Source organism: Acanthaster planci, linkage group LG12 (assembly GCF_054643075.1).
Source record: "Acanthaster planci isolate LZ-2023a linkage group LG12, COTS_SCS, whole genome shotgun sequence".
NCBI classification, from domain to species: domain Eukaryota; kingdom Metazoa; phylum Echinodermata; class Asteroidea; order Valvatida; family Acanthasteridae; genus Acanthaster; species Acanthaster planci.
Window position 1 is genome coordinate 8,330,874 of NC_141788.1, and position 19,206 is coordinate 8,350,079.

Consider the following 19,206-nt stretch of genomic DNA (forward strand, 5'->3'; position numbering starts at 1 on the left):
CCTACAGGAAAATTGCGCCCTCTCTTGGTCCAAGTCGGGGCTATCTCACAATAGAATCCAGAGTCTCTGTTGCTTGATACGCTTTTACGGGGTATGAATCAAGCAAGGTTTCTCCTGCAAGCTCCTGAAATTTCGTTCCTCAGTAGCGTCGACTAGTGGCATTGCTTGCAGCTGGATGACATCAATACTTAGGTCTGCTAATGCAGTGGCGTGCCTGTATCCGCTGGAATGCGACTGCGGCACAAAAAAAAGGTGTTTTTAATGACTGTCCTTTTAAAATCTCCCCTTGCAAAGAAAGGCTCTGACGCCATATATGAAGTGTTGGCACTTTCCAATGCAATCTGCCTCGAGCAAGTGCACCCCCTCACCGGTTGAAAAGAGCAGTAGACGTTAGTCGGGAGTGTACACTTTGTTGGTGGCGATGCGACTGTGACGCGTGCAGTTCCTAGTCGGTTTTTTTTTTTTTTTTTTTAGTGAACCAGCAAAGTTCAGTTTCAACCAAAGGACTCGGACGTGTATAAGAAAATTTGGACTCGCAATGCCCTTAATCAGCTTATAGAGTCATTGAATCCACTCGCGGCCATTTTACCGAGCCGAATACAAAGCTTTCCTGGCAATGCCCGCCTTTGTTCTTCCTGACGTCAATAGAAGGGAGCCAGCCCACGCTTTTGTATTCGGCTGGGTAAAATGGCCGCTGGTTGGCTTCTTTTTCATACACAGGCGTTGCAAGTCCAGGTTGTTTTAATATACGTCCGTGCCAAAGGAGCCGCTGTTGCTAATAAAATAGCGCCCTCTGTTGGTCAGGTTCGAGGCCCGTGTAGAACGACGGTCAAAAATTAAAAGAAAAAAACCTATAATACGAGTCAACCCCACCGTACAAAATTGCCTTCACTGTACATGTATGTATACAGTTTAGTGCAACACAAAGGATACATAGTGCATCATTTGTTTGAGGTCTGAAGACTGTTGAACATTTCTTTTGTGGCCGATGCCTGACAAGGGTCAAGCCGGCGAGATGCATGACTTAACTCTCGATAAAGCTTAGCAAAGTTATATTTAAAAAATGCCAAAACCAAAAGTAGGCCCCTGAGACGGCTTCGCATTTTGACATGGATTATTATTTTTCTAAGTAAAGGAGGGGCTCTTGTTTGAATAACTTCAGTTTCCGAAATTTTGGCTTTTTCTGGTGTTTCTTTAGTTTTGCGCAACAATACTAATCTCAGTGTCAAGAGAGGATCGGCTTGAGCCTTTTTCTGCCACTTTGATTCAATTAGTATAAGCATTCTTCAGCATAGTCTTGACGTAGCATATCAGAGACAGTCTTGTTTCAACGTCACCAGTTATCGATAGTCTTTTTGAAGTTTGCAGTTTCTAAGCGCTAGCGGAGCGGTCTTTACAAAGCGCGCCCTCTGTAGTTTTCAATTACTGCATGGTACCCAGACTGCACACAGTCCGCATGGATATGCAAAACGAGAGGGAAACAGACTGGCGTAGCAACGGAACACAACGACGTCGTGGAAACTCGACAGCAGACTACTGCATTCCGAAGACGTTGATTTCTTGGGTTTTATACCAAATTGCCTAATTTAAGACGCAAATAAACAAAGAAGAATGGCAAAAGAAAGATACCTTAAAGGTGACGCCATGCCGTTCGCTAAACAGATGAAGAGGTTAATCAACAGTAAAGATTTCAGGTAGGCCTGTCACCTGTTTAACGAGTGGAGCGCGAGCGCGCGACGACCAACGATGCGACCTCCACATCTCAAGTTCTACGTAGGCCCTAGACCTAGCCCAGGTTTGACGCCAGTAGTAGACCTACGGTCAGGGAGTCCACCTGGGCTAGGCCTAAAGTTCCAGGATACAGTGCAGTGGTGCTGAAGCTTGTTTGATACACGCCTGGAGACCTGTTGCCTGATTTAACGAACTGACGAGTAGCAGGACGCTACTTCTAGTTCTACCCCCAGAACCGTGGGGTCCGACGTCCGCCCCGCTCCCAAGTCATGCAAGTGGGAGGGAGAGCGGAGCGGACTTTGGACCCGACTATTCTGGGGGTAGGACACTACATAAAAAGACTAGCAGGCATGCATACCTGGTTGCTTGACATCACTTGAAAGTTGACACCCTGTGGTGTACAAACCTACATCATACATGTAAATTATGAGACTGTTCTGAATGACAAAGTGTTAGGCCTAGGCCTGCTGCCTATACCTAAGTAAAAGTAGCCTAATGAAATAGTTCAATATTTCACCTCCTAAATTTGACTTTTAGGACCTGTTATACCGCCCTGTGGTGGCTGATATTTCACTGCAAGGAAAATTTAATGATATCCCTCCATGTTTTGAATTCTTCCCTACATTTGTCACATTCTGTCATTGGTCAAATGATCAGCCAATAAGTGTGATTGCTTCTTTCCACAATCTGTCCGTCTTACTGTGCAATATGTCAATAATTCAGCCGCTGGGCAAATGCCTAAAGTTTCTTTCAAATTCACAGTTGGGAAAGATCGGGATTGGGAAGTTGGCTTAAACTGGAGATTTCATACATGATCGACCAGTCATGCTCGGGGGTTGTACAGATTGGCGAATTGCACCCAACAAAATACTTCAGTTGTAGCATAGCATTCAGACTGGAGGGCTTTCACCTGACATTTGATTTTCTGCAATGACCGTTTGACATACCAATATCCCCTGTGACATGTTGGACATCCCCGTTGACCCCCAGTGACATCAAGTTCATTGTGGGAGATTCGCGCAAGCAGATCCGGGCCCATCGCTGCATCCTGGCATCTCGCTGTGAGGTCTTCCGCGCCATGTTCGCTGACCAGAACAACAAGGAGGACACCCCTTATGTCATGTCAGACGTTGACCCAGACGTCTTCCTGACTGTCTTGGAGTTCATCTACACCAATTGTGTCGCACTGAGCACCAAAAATGTAAGTCTAAGATATCAGGAAGCCAGGGGTGGGTCTAGGTATACTGCATGTAAGAATATAAGGAAGAATGCGACATAGCCCTGTGTGTTCCAGTTTATTCCTGTTTTGGGAAAGAAATCTATATGCATGGACATTCTGACTTTTTCCCTACATAGACTTATCGGTGACCAGAAGGCAATAACCTGATTGAAGATGTCAAATTTAGCAGGGAAAATATTGCAGCATTTACTTAGAAGACTTTTGTACATTTTTGGACCAGTTTCATAGAGTTTGCATGCAGGATATCAAGTGATGTCCTGACATGGAACACTTTATGTCGCATGATTGACATTGGAAGTACAAATGTACCGTGACTCTTGAGGTGCAATCAGGTAGCATAAACCCCGGCATCAATACCTAAGGGAATTTGGCTGTATGTGCCCCATTTCCTGTTATTTTCCTGTTACTACAACGCACCTGGATCAACAAAATAATTAAGGACTGACCTCCAAAAACCTGGAAATTATAACAAAAAATCAGATATGATTCAGTGAAAACAATTAGGAAATAATTTGATGTTGATGTCCTTCAGATCTTGAAGGCTGTGGTAAATATTCACTTCTTTGATCCATTACCAAATATTTGAATAGTATAATTCATGAAGAATAACCAGAAATGAAGCATAGTTGAAAAAGGAAAAAAGACCAAAACACCTTTACTCCAACCTTGGTCAACTCACCCGGCAAGTGTTGATTTAACTGGGGAACTTATAAAAACATGAGACAGTATGAAAAGTGAGTTTTGTGCATTAAAGCTGGAGCAGAGTCATACTTATGATACTAAATAATATTTAAGTAGTTGATAGAATGGAAATTTGAGTACTCAGAGGTTTGAACTGCTCAGATTGAATTTGCCGATGTACAATTCTTCCCATACAGGCTTTTGAAGTACTGAGCTGTTCCATTGAATACGGCCTGGATGACCTGAGGAAGGTGTGCGTGGCCTTCCTGATGGACAGCCTGTCGGTCAGCTCCTGCTGCGAGGTCCTGCAGTCGGCCGTCTCCTATGGCCAGGAAGACCTGAAGGCCAAGGCACTGGCCTTCATCGACAAGAACACTCAGGTAACCAGACTAGGCTTCAGGCAGGTTTTGACAGGTGTTGGAAGCACTTCTCATGTGCCAAGTTCAGTGCCAAATACTGACATGGTTCAGAGAGAACATTGCTTAAGAGCACGGAGATTAAAGTGCACAGAAGTAAAATAAAAGATTAAATTTAAGACCTCAGACTCTTACAGGATTGTTAAAACTAAGTTTTGTGGAGAAAAGTACTCAACTGTAGTACTTGTTTTGTCAACCTCCCCCTATTTCGTCTTGGATGTGCCCTCCACAGAAATTTTGTTCTCAACACAACCGTAGACAACACAGAAGCCGTGTCACACCTACGGTCTCATGTGTCATCGTTGTAAATAATGGTTTGAGAATTGACGTTTGTGACCAAGTCGCTAGTCACCCAGAGGGTCCATGCCATTGGACTTAATATTACCCTGGCTCTTGTCAAGACCCCCCAGTTATGAGGCTGGCTTCACCCTGGTGTTCATTCTCCATTTGAAAATAATCCAGTGAATTTAGGTCTGTTACTAGATTCGAAATGAGCAAGATGGTGCACAATCTGCCATCTTACCAGTAGCTCCTCACTTGACTTCTCATATATGATGCTTGGTAATAGTAGGGGGTTTCAGCAGGCCTGTGCCAAGGGGGGAGTCGAGGGGGCCAGCCCTCCCCCCCCTCGGCGGGAAGCTGATCCCCAGTCAGTAAAAGGCATGAACGTAAAAATATATATATTTGTTCCTGTGATGTGGCCCTCCTAACTGATACTGTGGCCCCTCTTAATGCCTGAAGCTGGCGACGGGGCTGGGTTTCAGTGACCCAATACCCCGTCCAAAATGCAAATTCTATGAAGCTGAGGAAGGGACAGGATGGAATCTTTTTGACATTGCTATTTCAGTCGCAGGAATGGCTGTTTGGTTAACAGGAATTAATAATTTGGTTGGACAGATTATGAATTCATCTCCAGGAACTAATAAATTAATACGTAATTCATACAGAGGAATTTTCTCCCGTAATTTTGGAACACAAAGTAGTCTTTCTTCCCTGAGACCAAAACTGGAGGCCTCTGGTGAAGCCCCATAATGTGTCATTTTTCAGGGTTACAAATGCGCTACTCTTTAAATCTCCTTTACCCTCAATTTGAATTCAGAGTGTCATCAAGACCAAAGGTTTTCAGGAGTTGTCCGCTGAGGCCGTGTGCTGCACTCTGCAGAGCTCTAAGCTGACAGCCGACGAGCCGGACATCATAGCGGCTGTGAGGGAGTGGGCAGCGGCCAACTCGGTAAGCATTTACTCGTTTCGTATTTAGACCCAAAAAAGAAGGAGATTGCGAGACAGGGCTAACCACGAGCCGGAGGTAACGCTGGGTCTGAAATGCACTCTCAGAGTTCCGGCTATGTCATTGTCAGCGTGCTCCCGCATATTTTTAACAGCAGTAGACCAGTAGCTCCGGATAACAGATCCAAATGCAGCCTAGCTTGTTCTCACCATGCTGGCTTTCTTTAAGCAAATTTGGGCATAGATTCAGAATTGATTACAAAATGTTACCCTGAGGCAAGTAACCATTTGTTCTTCTTTCAAAGTTCTTAGCAAAACATAAATTCTTCTCATTAGTCCAAGCAGCTTGTCTTCCTAGTGCTGAATCCCAGTATCCACTACTTCAGCCCCTTCTTCTAAGAACCACAAAACTCAAGAGATTGGCTTCCATAATACCATCGCAAACCTCCTAGACCTTGACGCCATCATGTTCTGTTAGCAGACGCTCACTCGACAGCCGATGCAGAAGGTTATCCAGTCTGTGGTCAGGCACATCCGGCTGGCCCTCCTGGCTCCAGATGAGCTGAAGCAACTGGAGAGGGAGAACGAAGTGCAGCAAATCATTCCCGTAGGTGGCAGCTGTCTGTCCATATGTCTGATTGATTCCTCGCAGAAAACTGTCGATCAGTGCTTCCCTCAGCAAACCCTTCTGTAAATTTCCTTTTTGTTTTTTTATCCTTTCAGGTCACGGCCATTGCAGCCGCTTGGAAGTTCCATGCCCTCCACGAGTCAGAGCTGGGGAACCCCCAGACCCAACTTCGTCAAGGGACAATATCTAGACCGTCCCACCGAGGGTTGCACCACTGGGATATTTGAACACAAAATAGCCCTGTCTTTGTTTTTTAATGTGTGTTTTCCGAGGAGTGCCGAACAGCATATTGTCCTAAAACTTGAAATGTCAGGAAACAGCACCGTGTTTTGAAGCTCGTAAAGCTTCTGAACCATCAGAGAGGCCAGCTTCTTTCTGATTTTGCTTCGAAGGAACTTTAGTGAAATACTTTCTGAGTGAATCTTATCAAGGGTGCCTCTTTTCCTGGAAGTATTTGAGGTTGTGTGATTATCTTGCATTGGCTCTAGTGCACCTTTCGTCGGCCACGGTTACTTCCGCGATATCATGCCGAAGGCCAGTTGTTCCATTTTCTGACAGCTGCTTTCAATTTCATATCGCCCACCTGGGTTGTTGAGTACGGACGTGCACCTGTGGTATGGAATCTTTGGACGTTAGCTTGACCATTCCACTAGATCTGGGCCCTTTCCTACGATCCACCGAAGACATGTCTAGCTCCACACCCCAGACTAAACCTCAAGTTGGTGTGATGTTCCCTGATGGAGGCTTTGCTGACTATACGATTCAGATAATCTCTACTGTTAGACAGGTAGTCTCTCTCCAGCATTACCATCGTTTTGTTAGCAGTGAAGAAAACCATTGTGAGGTTAGAAACCTCCTCCATTTAGTTATGTTTGAAGAGGTTTCAGTCTCCCCAGGAGCAAAGAGTAATGTGACTAGCTGCTAATCTGACAGTAGAGGCCAGTGAATCTGATGACAAGTACATAATTCAATTGGACTTCCTCACGCCAGATTTATAAACACACCTGCAAAGTGCAACTTTAAAAGTTTCAAGTAAAGGTTTAAAGCAGTTGATCATTTTAACAGCCAAATTTTTGTATTTCCAATCCGTATATTTTTGCAATGAAAGGGAATTTGTTGTTACTAATACAGGTATCAGATTTTAAAATGCTTTTCAGGAAACCTACTTTTTGTTCTTTATAAATGTGTAAATTATGCATATTTTTATGTGCATGTATGTACATCTTAAGAATGCAGCAAGTGATACTAATTATAAATTCTGTGTCTTAACCGTGTGGTTTTATAAAATTAAGTTGATAAAAAAATGTTCGAATGCCAAGTGTTTATGTCCATTTGGCCGAGTAAAGTTCGATTTTGGAAATGAACTCTTGAATCTGCAGATCTATCCCACGCAGCTAGTATTAGAGAGTTTTTATTTTAATGTGTATGTGTCTTTCAAACAAGAAATTAAAACTAAGTTTTTGAACCGTTTCTCTCTTTGTAATTTTTCCTTTTTTTCATAAATCGTCTCGTTGATAAAATTTGAGTTGAAATGGTTATTGTGCAAATTATCCAGAGCACGGAAAAATAAAAAGGAGACGCGGAATAACATTGGCAGCCTCACAGCTCTGACCGTCAGGCAGTTAGAGCGCCCTCATGCAGGTACTAAAATGTAGTCAAGTTTCTTCAGAGCTCCTGACTAATCTGAAAGTATAAGAATGATACAAAATCACACGTGACGGACACGGCATCGCATACGTTGATTAGTCTGTGGTCTAAATTTGTTTATTATATGAAATTAATGACTCCACTGAAGTTTTCGAAAGGGACCAGATGGTGCACTGCAGTGGAAGATTTATTTTAATCTGTTTTCTCTTTAAACAGGATGAGATATTAATAGAGATGCCATGCTTAAGGGCGCAATCGGTAATCATTCGTCTTGGTGCTTGTTGACATAGACAACATCATAAATGAGTTACCCATTCCTGCTTGATTATCTGATCTGGCCGTTTTTTTAAGATGATCGATGTTTTCTCTTCATTGCAGTGGAGAAAGCTTCTGATATGCACTGCACCTGCCGTTGGGTAAGCACAATTGCCCCCTTGTAAGTTGTAAATACGGGAACAATGCGCTTATTAACCCTGTGTGTACATGTACATCTGCTCAGGTAATCAATTGACATTGTCATCACAGGTTTATTCAGGGTTTATTCCCTTCTCCGAATTCTCTACGTGAACGAAATGTTGTGGGAGTCCTATTTTCCGTTTGCAAACAAAGACCTGACGAGTCGCTTTCTTAGAAGTCGCAGATTGTACGGGTTTGGCTAACTTTAGTACACAATGTCTGTAAAATACAGGGCTGGCCGTCGACTGGCCGCAGGCTGTGAATTACGAAGTTGAAATACCGCCTAGGCCTCACGAAGGTATAATCAAAAGGAATAATCCAATAGATGCAACTGCCCGGTGGTGATTGTCTTTTTTAAATAAATGCATTGTCAGTCAACAGCTATTCCTTCCTCCGTGCTATAATTTATTCAACAAGAAAATGGCATCATGCCAGGAGCCGTGTTGGCCTACGTGCGACAACCATATGATTTCGTAATAACTGAACTGATCGACCATTGCGCAGACCAGATAAATCATGGAAGAAGGATAACTTTCTTGTCATTGTTGTTTCTGTGCATTGTGTGACTCCTGTGACAATACTCTTTTCTCGTGAGTCGACCAGCAGTTAAGTATAGCTAGCAGCGAAAATCGCGAAATATCGACGCGCAAGTCATGCGTCGTGATCGATCATTGATCCCAAGTTCCATCCACTTACCATTGTCGTTAATGACAGTGCAGAATGAACCGGCTGGAGTGTACACAAACGGAGGTCATAAACCATCGACCATTCAGCATGCCTTGGTAACGAGATCACATCACACACCCTGACTATACATTACGTTTTTATTACTTTACTGAGGTGATCTGTAGTGCAGGACTGATTATTCGACTATCCATCTGTGCACTGTTAATAGTCAAATCAATCAGAACCGACGGTGAATTGTATAGTACAGGAACGCATGAAAGGCGATGCATTCTTCTCCAAAAGGTGAGTTCTCTGAATGGTTTATCGCCACCGAATTACAGAATTCTGGTAGCTTTTCTCAACTAAATGACCTCATTGGCCTTTTATTTCACACCGAAAGAGGTTTCGAAAGATTACAAATCCTTATCAGAATCGCACAAAGTGTGGGGGTTGCAAATAGGCTCGAGGGTACAGACGACTGTGAAAATTAACGCAAGTTTTAAAAGCCAGTCCAGTATTTCACGCATCCGTAGACCAGTTTTGGGTCTATTATTGCACTGAGCCAGTTTTTTTTTTACACTGAGTTTTACTCTAGATGTTCTAGCCTTAATCTGACATTGTAGAAGGAAAAATCTTTTGAACTGATATCTGAAAACAGCGACCTATGGGGTGAATTGTTGTCACTCAAAGTGCCGCGAGTGTGGGCCCTTTTTCTTGGGGCCCTCAAAGTTTTCATAGGTCAGGAAATTTGAGACGGAACCTGACACAGTATTGTAACGTGACCTAGTTACTAACACGTATTCGCCCGTTTCCACTGGAGATTTTTATGACTTTTGATGAAAAGACCACGGGGTAAATCTAAATGAGCCGATCGCTTTTCCCCTGCGTAATTTGTCCTTTGTCCTTGGTGTAGTTTCTAGATATAGTCAGGTGTAATTCAATTTTGGCACTCTGTAGAAAACCTTTGAAAAATAAATCTTGCTAAATACAAAGAGACCTACTTTTTCAATTCATATTAACTGGGCCAAAACTGATTCGTTTGTTCCTTCGATACAATACACAGCCCTGTCATGAAAAATGCGTTTGCTATAAATCACGGTTTCCATGGCAACGACCAACGCTGCGATGGTTTGAGGGCCCAAACATGCACCTCCATAATAGAAACGCACAAGCCACCGTTGAATGTGAAACGGGGACAAATGGTCTCATTTAGTGTGCACACTTGTTATTTTGGTGGCGAGTCACAAGGGGCCCTGCCGTGGGTCTCAAAAGAAATAGTGGGAGAGACCACTTGGAAAGTGTCAACATACTCCAGGCGAGTGACAGGTGTGTTAGTAAGGACAGTACTTACTTTGTGTGGAACTGGAATACGCCATCAAACCGAGAGAGGCTGGCACGAATCAATTAGATTTTGATCAAAGAGCTGGGAACAGTATTGTGATCTGGTTTGGATGCGACCTTCTGTACCGTAGGTTGATGTGAGCGCTCACTTACGTGTGTAATACATGGTCGTGCATGTACAGTACATGTACATGTAGGCCTACATACTACACCAATACGTGTACGTTACTTCCCACACCTGAGTCTTTGCGTATCTAAAGGTGAGTGTACCACATGCATCCCTACTGCACACCGGTAGAATCGAATGGTTGTAAAATCAAATTTTTTCCCACTAAAAATGCTATTTTTAATATTATGTCTGGCAAAGTGGGTAAGTGAAGTTTATTCTAAAGTGATTTGTTTCATTCTAGTTCTCGTGTTGGTAGTTGTTATTCAAAATTACACGAAACGAAATGTGAATTTCTCAATGTTCATCGTCGAAAACACTGAAACTACCTGCTATGTCTTTATCAGCATATTCCTGCTCGTCTGTGTTCCTCTTCTGGGATCTTCGGCTTTTACTTTTCTTTAGTTCGTTGAAAATACATTCTAAGTGTGGTTGCAGAAAGTGGTGGCATCTGGGAAGAAGATCCAGTATACAGCCCATCTCAAGATGGAGTCATCTCTGTGTCTACCGAATTGGTGCCGTGCTTGTTGAAACAACGACAGAACAGTTGTCTCAGCCCCTGCCGGAATTTCTTGTACTTAAACTCGTAGATGACGGGATTGATTACAGAGTTGAAATAGAAGAGAATATTGCCCACGCCTCTGGCGTACCTGTAACCTTGCGAGCCGCAGAAGGAAAACGTGCTCGACTCCGTCGGATCCAGACAGAGAAGAACAGTCAGAAATCCCGGAGTCCAAAGGACTGCGAGAGCTCCCAGGACGACGGTCAGCATGCTGACCAGGCGCTGTCTGGCGATCAGGAGATCGTAGGCGGCCGCCCTGGCTTGCTGCAGGCCCAGAGCTGCGGCTTGTTGTTTGAGGGTAACTTGTATTTTGTAGTAGGCCAAACTCATCAGTATTATGGGCAGCAGGTAGTTTATTAGAACCACAAACACGCCCAGGAGAATGGGGACTGCCTGGTGAGAATATTGGAACGTAGAGCAGGCTTCCTGAGGATCGTCGCTTGATTGGATGGTGAACGGAAAAGGCAGAGACATCAGGACGGAGGTCCACCAGGTCAGAGCCACCAGAGCTTTCATCCGCGTGGCCGTGAGCAGCCTGGCGTACTTCAGTGGATGGACGATGGCCGCGTATCTCTCCAGAGTCACTAGGCACAGGTTGAAAGCCGATGCGTATCCGAACACCCAGGTTAGAAAGTGGGACGCCAGAAGGCGACAGAAAAGTTCCCTCCCAACGGGGCTGGCTGAAACGTAGCGAAGTAGCGCACAGTTTGGGGACGCAACAAGATTGTCAAAAAATGCACAGAGGCATAACAAGCCGTCGGCCGCCGCCAAATTTATCAGCATGTAGTTCGTCAAAGTGTGTAGGAACTTGGCACGTAAAATAACGAGGCAAACGATGAGGTTTCCTAGGAACCCAACGACGCCTTCTGTCGCTATGATCTGACATACCCACTCATTCTGAGACTGATCGCCTCTCAGAGCAGTTATATTAAACGTTGCCATGGTTGGGGCTGTACATATTCTTATGCTTCGTTACTTCTTGTAACTGTCGACAAGCAACTCATCGGCAACTGCACTTTTATGGAGTCAACAGCTTAAGATGCACGACAGCCGTGTTTGCGTGATGCTTGGATCTACCCGTATGCGAAGTTACATTGACAAGATCGTGCGTCTGCATTTTGCGAATATGTACTGAATAGTTGCAGTCCTCTTGTGATATCATTTAGTGGATACATTGTTCTTCACCGTCGATCTTGATTCGAAGAGAAGCTGTTGTAGTCCTATACTTACCCAACGAATCATGCGCTGATGATGGGAGGCATTTTCACAATTTGATAGTTGGTTGGTGATTCGAGCCACAATCCCAGCGACTGACACAAACTCAACCGCCAAATTCACCAGTGAACATGCGCACGCATCACGGGTAGGCCCAATGCAGGCAAGTAATCTGCCATTATCCTCTTTATTTTCCCATTTATATCGACATTAATAGAGCAATACACTGGATTGGATGCTTGCTCGCGGGTTTCATCAAAGAGCACCTCTTAGGAAAGCATGCTTTCTCTGATTTTGTCTGTTCAATAAATATGGAAGCATCCAAATCGAACGCAGTGTCATTTGTCTTCGGAGCTCAACTATAACAAGCTAAAAAGGGCTTTTTTCTGTTCATGCCAAGCCTCGATTTCTGAATGTAGATTGCGTCATTCGGGGGAAAAAACAGAGAAAACGAGGGGAACCCTCGCCCTATGTTCGTAGTGGATGAACGCTTGTGCATGCCAATGGCTGTTTGGCATATTTATTGGAACAGATAAAATCAGAGGAAACATGTTTTCCTATGAGATACTCTTTAATAAGTCTGCAATCGAGACGTCCTTCGCGAAATAAAAACGGGAAAAAAGAGTCCCTTGGCTTGCTGGAGAGCTCTTTTGATCAAGCAAAGATTGCTTTGTTGAGATTGCCATGCAATTAAAAGGTTGTCACTCAAATTCACCGTTTAAACTTTAAAGTTAAGGAACGCCGTTGTAAGGTAGATGATGAATTTGCAATTACAAAATTCGAAATCAAGACGGTAGACACAAACTGGTCTGTGAAGTTGATACAAAATAGAATTATGTTTTGGAAGAGGGCTACTGTACCCAGTACTATATAACATGTATCGTGGTTTCAAGGGGAAATTTTTACTGTGGATGTGAACTGTAACAACCTAAACTTCGCGAATGAGACAAACTTTTATCTTGTACATGTCCTATACATCATCATTGTATAATATACTCGCGCAATCGCGGAGTACATCGTTTTGACATTTGGAACCATTTTAGCACTCCGGTGCCTCTCTGTTTTATAGCATTAGAGGTTACGGGTCATCAAAGTGCAAATAGTTTTCCAGCGGCTGAGTGGGTTATGCTTAGTTCTTTATTTTCGGTATGTGTGATAAGAAATGCATAGAGCGCACACAGTTACTGTTACGCAGTTTCCGGGGCAGCTTCACACAAAAAAGCGGCCAACGTTTCACATGTTCAGCCGAACTACATTTTCGTGAAGGTGGTACCTGTTTCCTTAACAACAAGTAACAAAGTGTAATGTGCATGATGAGCGGCGAATTTCCTTGCTATTCTGTGAAAAGGTAGGTCGCGCCATTTGGCCATTACTTCGCATTGACTAGCGTAGAAAATCTGGCTTTTGATCGAACTTGGCAGCGACTTCGACTTCTGCGAATGAATGGACTCTGGCTTTCTGAAGAAAACTGAAGCACAACGGGGTTGCGAGAGTGTTGGCATGTCCGGGATCGGTTCGATCTGATATGAAGTTCGGTTTGAGGAAGAGATCGTCGACATATAATAACTCTTCCAACTTCCAAGCAACATCGACACAGGAAAAGAATGAATGAACACACACACATATAGCAGCGACCCCTATTAGCAACACTGTCAAATAAAAGTTCCAGACGTCAGTGTTGAACGTGAATGTTAGAAACTTTTACGGCTGAGTTGTTTTGAATTCGCATTGACAGTGAGAGTTGAACACGTCAGTGTACTTTAGGCAATTGGCTGTTTCTCTATGGGCCCTTATCCGTGGTCTATTTTTTACCTTGTGAAAGAAAATTTCCCCATTTTTTAAAAATAACTTAGTGGATCGCCAGCTACAGTGGGACGAAGAGGGACCAAATTTCTGTTTACATATTGAATTAAACATCTGTTGTGGTTATTAACCAGCCAGGCCTGTGGGTGTCAACCCTCTTAGCGCTGATTTTAGAGGGGTTACCCTACTGGACGAACTGTCAGGTATTCGTGTAGCATGTGAAGTGGCTGTGTCGTTGCCACGGACAACGATAACAACGTGGGAGGTTACACTGCTTTGCAGTCTGTTCTTTATCTCGCTGTCGCTGAGCGCATCTAGGAGTTATGCTTGTGGGCATGACGGACGCGGAGTGGGGCGCCCGTCGCGACCCAGACGTGGTGCTTGCTGCGCTTAAGTAATATTCAGGACGTCATATGGAGAGCAATTTATTTGATTTGTATTTTGGATCTGGTTCTGGGGAATTTATTTTTTTAACATTTTAAAAGTCATTTCATGTCATTTGCTTTTGCTAGCCACCCGAGCCCAACATGATCAAAATTATTTTATTTCGTATAACAGACACGGCCTTAAGCAGGTTTGGTGCCAAAAATAGTCTGTCACTATCCCATTTAACAGATTACACTGAATATGATAGATTCAGGGAACAGGATAAAATTTGGCTCCCCCGTGAATACAAGGCCTATTGCTGTTTTCTTCAAGTATACTTCCACGAAGGGGTCTTTAGTGCAATAATCAACTGGCCATTCTGATCCACGGTGTGGGGCCACTAAGTTGAGTGGTTCAGTGGGTGTAATTATAGCTTTAATCCCCGTTGATGAGCTTTGTCACTGCGCGAATGGGTACTAATTATCGGGCGAGTCTTTCCATCAAGTTTTTGATATCAAAGTTAAATTGCCCTGTCGTACCATCGTCCCCCGTGAAAAGTCGAATGTGGCGATGCTGTTCATTAAAAACCGGAATAACACGTGTTGCTAAAGAAATTCACACCGGTGGTGTCTCTGCAGTGAGGTCACAGCTTGTTCGTCAGCGACACCTAATCTCTTCCGCTTGAAGCAATCTCATTCGATGATGGAGTGAAAGAAATTACTGAGATGAATCAATTTGATTCTATGCCCAATCGTGGACTCTGAACAGTAAAGTCTTATTTACGTCCCCAACTGCGGGCTCCTTCTCTCCATTTGAGCAGGAGGTCCCAACTGGGAAACACAATCATGAGGGAGTTCTTCCAAAAAGGACAAGATTTGCGCAGATTAATGCAGTCGTTGATTGTTATTGTTTTGTTTCTTTTTTATTTATGTACCTTGCTTACGTGCCTGCGACGGTTTTTATTTTTCTGCACAATGCTCTCTCTGAAGTCTCAGTAGTTTACACTACCTATATAGGCTTAACGAAGGAAGGTCAACGGTTGTAGTTAGTCTTTTCAAGTTTCTAAACGTCTGTCGTTTCATTTATTATGTATAATCACGACCGGTATGCTGTTCCACTTGGCTCTTGTCCGATGGGGTAGCGATTATTGGCACAATGCTCAGCTGCGTTTGTGGTGCTTCGGGGATCGATACACAGTCAATCGATTCCGAAAAGTTGCGCATGGTTCCTTGTAAATCCTCAAGTATTAATCGATCTCGTTTACTTAGTGTGAACGTGTCAACATCTGTCTGTCGATTCTTTGAAACCGCACGCGATTTGACCTTCTTGCCAAAGCTGGCCCTGGTTTGTCATTTGGACTTGCAGCAACTGTCCAGAAGTAGCCAATATCCAATCGGCCTCCTTTGGCAAAATGTTGTGGCGTCTGGTTATCAGTAATTTCGGAAACTTTTATTTAAGCTCTTTTCAGGGAATGACTGCAGTCGAGTAACACCATTGTTACAGTTGACTTGCGCGCACTGGAAATAATGAGTTGCAACTCAAACTTTTTCAGAATGATTTTGGAGATAAACCCATAGAAACGTTGCTTTGCATGAGAGTAATGTCTAACTTTTCTTACAAGCTAAAAAAGGAACGGTTCATGGGAAAAACTGTGACGACTTTGTGTCCATGCTGTGAGGGTGCATAACATTTGTACTTTCAAGGCCCGGGGCCAAAGCCATGTATAGGCCTATATACTAAGCCAAACAAAGAAGTGCGATAGCTTTTTAACGCAGTGTGACCTTTTACCATGTAAATTGCACCATTATAACCACCATTTCCCGCGCATGACAAGATATTGACAATGCCTCTTCAGAATTTTAGCGACGTACAAATATCCTACAGAACTATTCATCATGTCCTTGTTTGCCATGGTTGCTTTTCGTTGTTGACATAAACTTTATATTTTCACTGTGGCTGTGAAATACAGTTATAAATGTATTTAGAACTTTACAGAGATTGCAACAAAGTACAGAGTAAGTTTGTGTTGTATTAAATTTGGCGTAGTATTTGACTGTGCCAAAGGCACATGAAGAAATTTAGAACTTCGGTTTATTGAGCAAACATGCACATTGAAATGGTTATGGGTTTTAGTCCCAGTACATTCACGTTTTCACTTCTCATGTGAATTTTCGTTCTTTTTTCCCCTTACAGAAATCCATCGAGTTGAAACCATACGTCAGGGACAGTACGCAGGCATTTTGTGGTTATAAACCCCCCCAAATAAGAGAGTTTTGCCCGATATGGCGGCCCTGAACGCCCAGAATTTGGAGAAGCTCAACCGGCAGGACGGCAGTGTGAAGTCGTCCCGTCGCCACTCCATCATCTCCCGCAAGAGTTCCCTCAGCCACTCCACCACTGGCGACGGGGCTAGTGGGCCGGTCAGCAACCGCTGGCGCCGTCTTTCCCGGGCCTTCTCCACCTCCATTGGCAATCCAAACTTCCGGGTGGCCACTGTGCGCTCCACCGACACCCCAGCCGCCGCCAGCAAGCCGCTGGTCCGCTTTGAGAACACCTTCAAGATGGCCCCGGACCCTGGCACCCGGTTTGTGCCGGGCGAGGTGGAGAAGATCGCCCGCCAGGTGCTGGAGGCCAACCTGACCGAGAAGACACGCTACGAGCCCCGCACCTGCGCCATCTTCACGCAGCGCATCGCCGAGGAGATCAAGATGAGGGTGAAGGAGCTGAAGATCCCCCGCTATAAGATCGCCTGCCAGGTCTTCATGGGGTCGGTTAGCGGTCAGTGTCAACGGATGGTCAGCCGTGCCGTCTGGAACACCGATACAGACAACTTCGCCACCTGGACTTATCAGAACAACTCTCTCTATGCTGTGGCGCTGGTGCATTGCACTTATTATGAGTGACACTCTGAACTAAGGCTTAGGAAACCCACCTTCCTTAAAGGTGCTGCTTCGCCCAGCATTTTTCTCGAGAAATGACAATGACTATAGGAGCCAAGTCGATCCCTGTTCACATCGTTAGAACGCAATCGCTAGTTAGTAATCGCTGGTGCCGGGATTTGTGGCTGGTGTAGAAAACGTGCTTAAAATACCAATGACTTTTGGCGCATCGTCCCACTTTTGCACTGATCGGCACTTTGAGTTGAACTCTTTACGAACTCTGCAAACATTATCGGACATCGCTAATTACGGTGCCAGCAGCGATGCGCACTTTGACGTAACGCACCTAAGGCTTACTTTTGACGCGCTTCCTTCTTCACTTTGTTAAAAGGGGATGCGAGGAGAGATGCATATCGCTGGTTGATCTTTTTAAGTTACACGATAATGCGACAGCTATTAATAAGAATGTGATTTTGTGAAATGTGTTTTGTGCACAGACGTTTTAGTCAGCTGCAATGTCTCGTATTGCTGCAAGTGGCAATGCATGCAGGAAGTTTTTAAAATGCTGGAGTTCCGTTGCAAGTTTTGTTATGGTGACTAAACTCAAGACATGTAAAGTTGCTCCAAACTGCGCCGCTCGTTCGTAACCACCACTCATCACTTGGGCGGTAGTAAAAATTAAAAAACAAATTCACATTCAAAGATTTTCGGGAAGGGAAAACATTAAATTTGGAGTGGCTTATTTGCAGACCGTGCTCGTGCCAATACGGGTGATTCACAATAGTGCGCCTCCAAGAGTTTACAGTGCATTGACCAATCACAACGTGCGAAATCTGTCGACCCTTTCAAGACGCGCCTTGGGTCGACAGATTTTGCGCATCGTGAATCGCCCGTATTCGTTGAATGCCAAATCACAGATGAAACGGCACTCACACCACACGCCCAATAAAACCTTAAATAGATAGATTCCTAGCTGTGGCACACGTGCACCCGGCCATGGAGACGATTGAGCGCTGGCCAACGGTGCAACGGTGATAGTTTGCCGGAATAAACTGCCGTCCATGCATGTGTAACTGCATCTAACAAGTTCTGTCGTGATTCATTTTTCGAAATTCCATCCAAACTCTTTACAGCTGAGCACCATTAGTTACCCAAACAATGCCGTGGACGGAATAAATTGCCCAGATGGTGGTCACGTCGTGTTTTTCAACCATTCAAAGCAGTTTTAATAACCAAAATTGAAGCTTGAAGGAAAACTAGTTTGTTCCCTTTCATCAGTATGAATGTAAAGTCGTATCACTACTGCTAATGGGTCTACGGGGAACAAGACAAACGTGGCAGTATCATGATTAAGGTTTATTGGCGCACATCTTTAATTCGAAGTGAACTCTACGCACGTATTTGCACTAAAATTGTACTATTTGATCAGTAATAATATAAAGAATAATAAATAAAAATAAGTTCCATATTATAAACATTTGGAACGCTATGATTGTATTTCCCGTTGTTCCTTAATTGCTTATTGTTTATTGAAAGTCTCATAATTTTTCCCATTGCATAATTTTAAATCATACTACAGATGCGGAAAATAGGAACTTTCAAAAGAAGTTGTGTGATGTCAGCGTGAATCAATAAGAATGAACGAAGCAAATTACGCAGTTAAAGTCGATTTTACCGCCTTTTCACAGCACCGTTCAACATGCACATTCCACCGCCAGATATTCTTCAGTCGCTTCATAATAACTAAAAATAGATTGCTGTAACTTTGTGTGATTTCTGACGAGTATCTGTGAACTATGCAAAAGATGCAGTTTCTGCAGTTAAACCCACCAACGAAATTATGTACATTGAATTTCATTTTAATTTCAAGAATTTGTAATTATATTTACGGCATTAATTTTATTAATTGCCATGTCTGAGACATGCTATTGATTATCCCTGTCAACTTTTTTTTATGGGGCTACAAATAAGTTGTTAAATAAATAATGTTGTACGGTCCTTCCAACTTTTATGTCTTTTTAGTTAGTTTGTCGGTATGTTTTTATGAATGGTTCCCGTGCAATACCCACACCCCGAACAGACAACCATTAACAATGGTTCAAATTAATAAAGGTGCAACTTTTTAGAAGTCGTTTCAAATGAAGTTGAAACGCAGAAGGGTACGTGGCCAGGGGAAGTCAAA

At 43.7% G+C, this 19,206-nt stretch overlaps 3 protein-coding genes across 13 annotated transcripts; 2 read left to right on the top strand and 1 right to left on the bottom strand.

Moving 5' to 3' along the window:
• Positions 1-1,493: 1,493 nt before the first annotated feature.
• On the top strand, positions 1,494-7,393 carry btbd19 (BTB domain containing 19). 4 transcript variants are annotated; one of them, XM_022246101.2, is made up of 6 exons: positions 1,494-1,694; positions 2,722-2,932; positions 3,850-4,032; positions 5,168-5,299; positions 5,774-5,902; positions 6,019-7,393. In XM_022246101.2, exons 1-6 carry the CDS (start codon positions 1,612-1,614, stop codon positions 6,148-6,150), a joined length of 870 nt encoding a protein of 289 aa, XP_022101793.2. In that variant the 5' UTR covers positions 1,494-1,611; the 3' UTR covers positions 6,151-7,393. The 4 variants fall into 4 exon arrangements, with proteins under 4 accessions (XP_022101793.2, XP_022101794.2, XP_022101796.2 ...); XM_022246102.2 differs by having other exon boundaries at positions 5,777-5,902; XM_022246104.2 differs by lacking the exon at positions 5,774-5,902.
• A 572-nt stretch (positions 7,394-7,965) lies between these two features.
• Positions 7,966-19,029, top strand: LOC110985212 (dynein light chain 2A-like). Of its 8 annotated transcripts, none has more exons than XM_022246057.2 (2): positions 7,966-7,986; positions 16,339-19,029. In XM_022246057.2, the coding sequence occupies exon 2, from the start codon at positions 16,428-16,430 to the stop codon at positions 17,046-17,048; it is 621 nt and encodes a 206-aa protein (XP_022101749.2). In that variant the 5' UTR covers positions 7,966-7,986; positions 16,339-16,427; the 3' UTR covers positions 17,049-19,029. The 8 variants fall into 8 exon arrangements, with proteins under 8 accessions (XP_022101749.2, XP_087000384.1, XP_022101752.1 ...); XM_087144258.1 differs by lacking the exon at positions 7,966-7,986 and adding an exon at positions 8,307-8,995; XM_022246060.2 differs by lacking the exon at positions 7,966-7,986 and adding an exon at positions 9,858-10,293.
• Positions 10,637-11,703, bottom strand: LOC110985211 (somatostatin receptor type 4-like). Its single transcript, XM_022246056.2, has one exon. The coding sequence runs from the start codon at positions 11,701-11,703 to the stop codon at positions 10,681-10,683; it is 1,023 nt and encodes a 340-aa protein (XP_022101748.2). The 3' UTR covers positions 10,637-10,680.
• Positions 19,030-19,206: the final 177 nt, after the last annotated feature.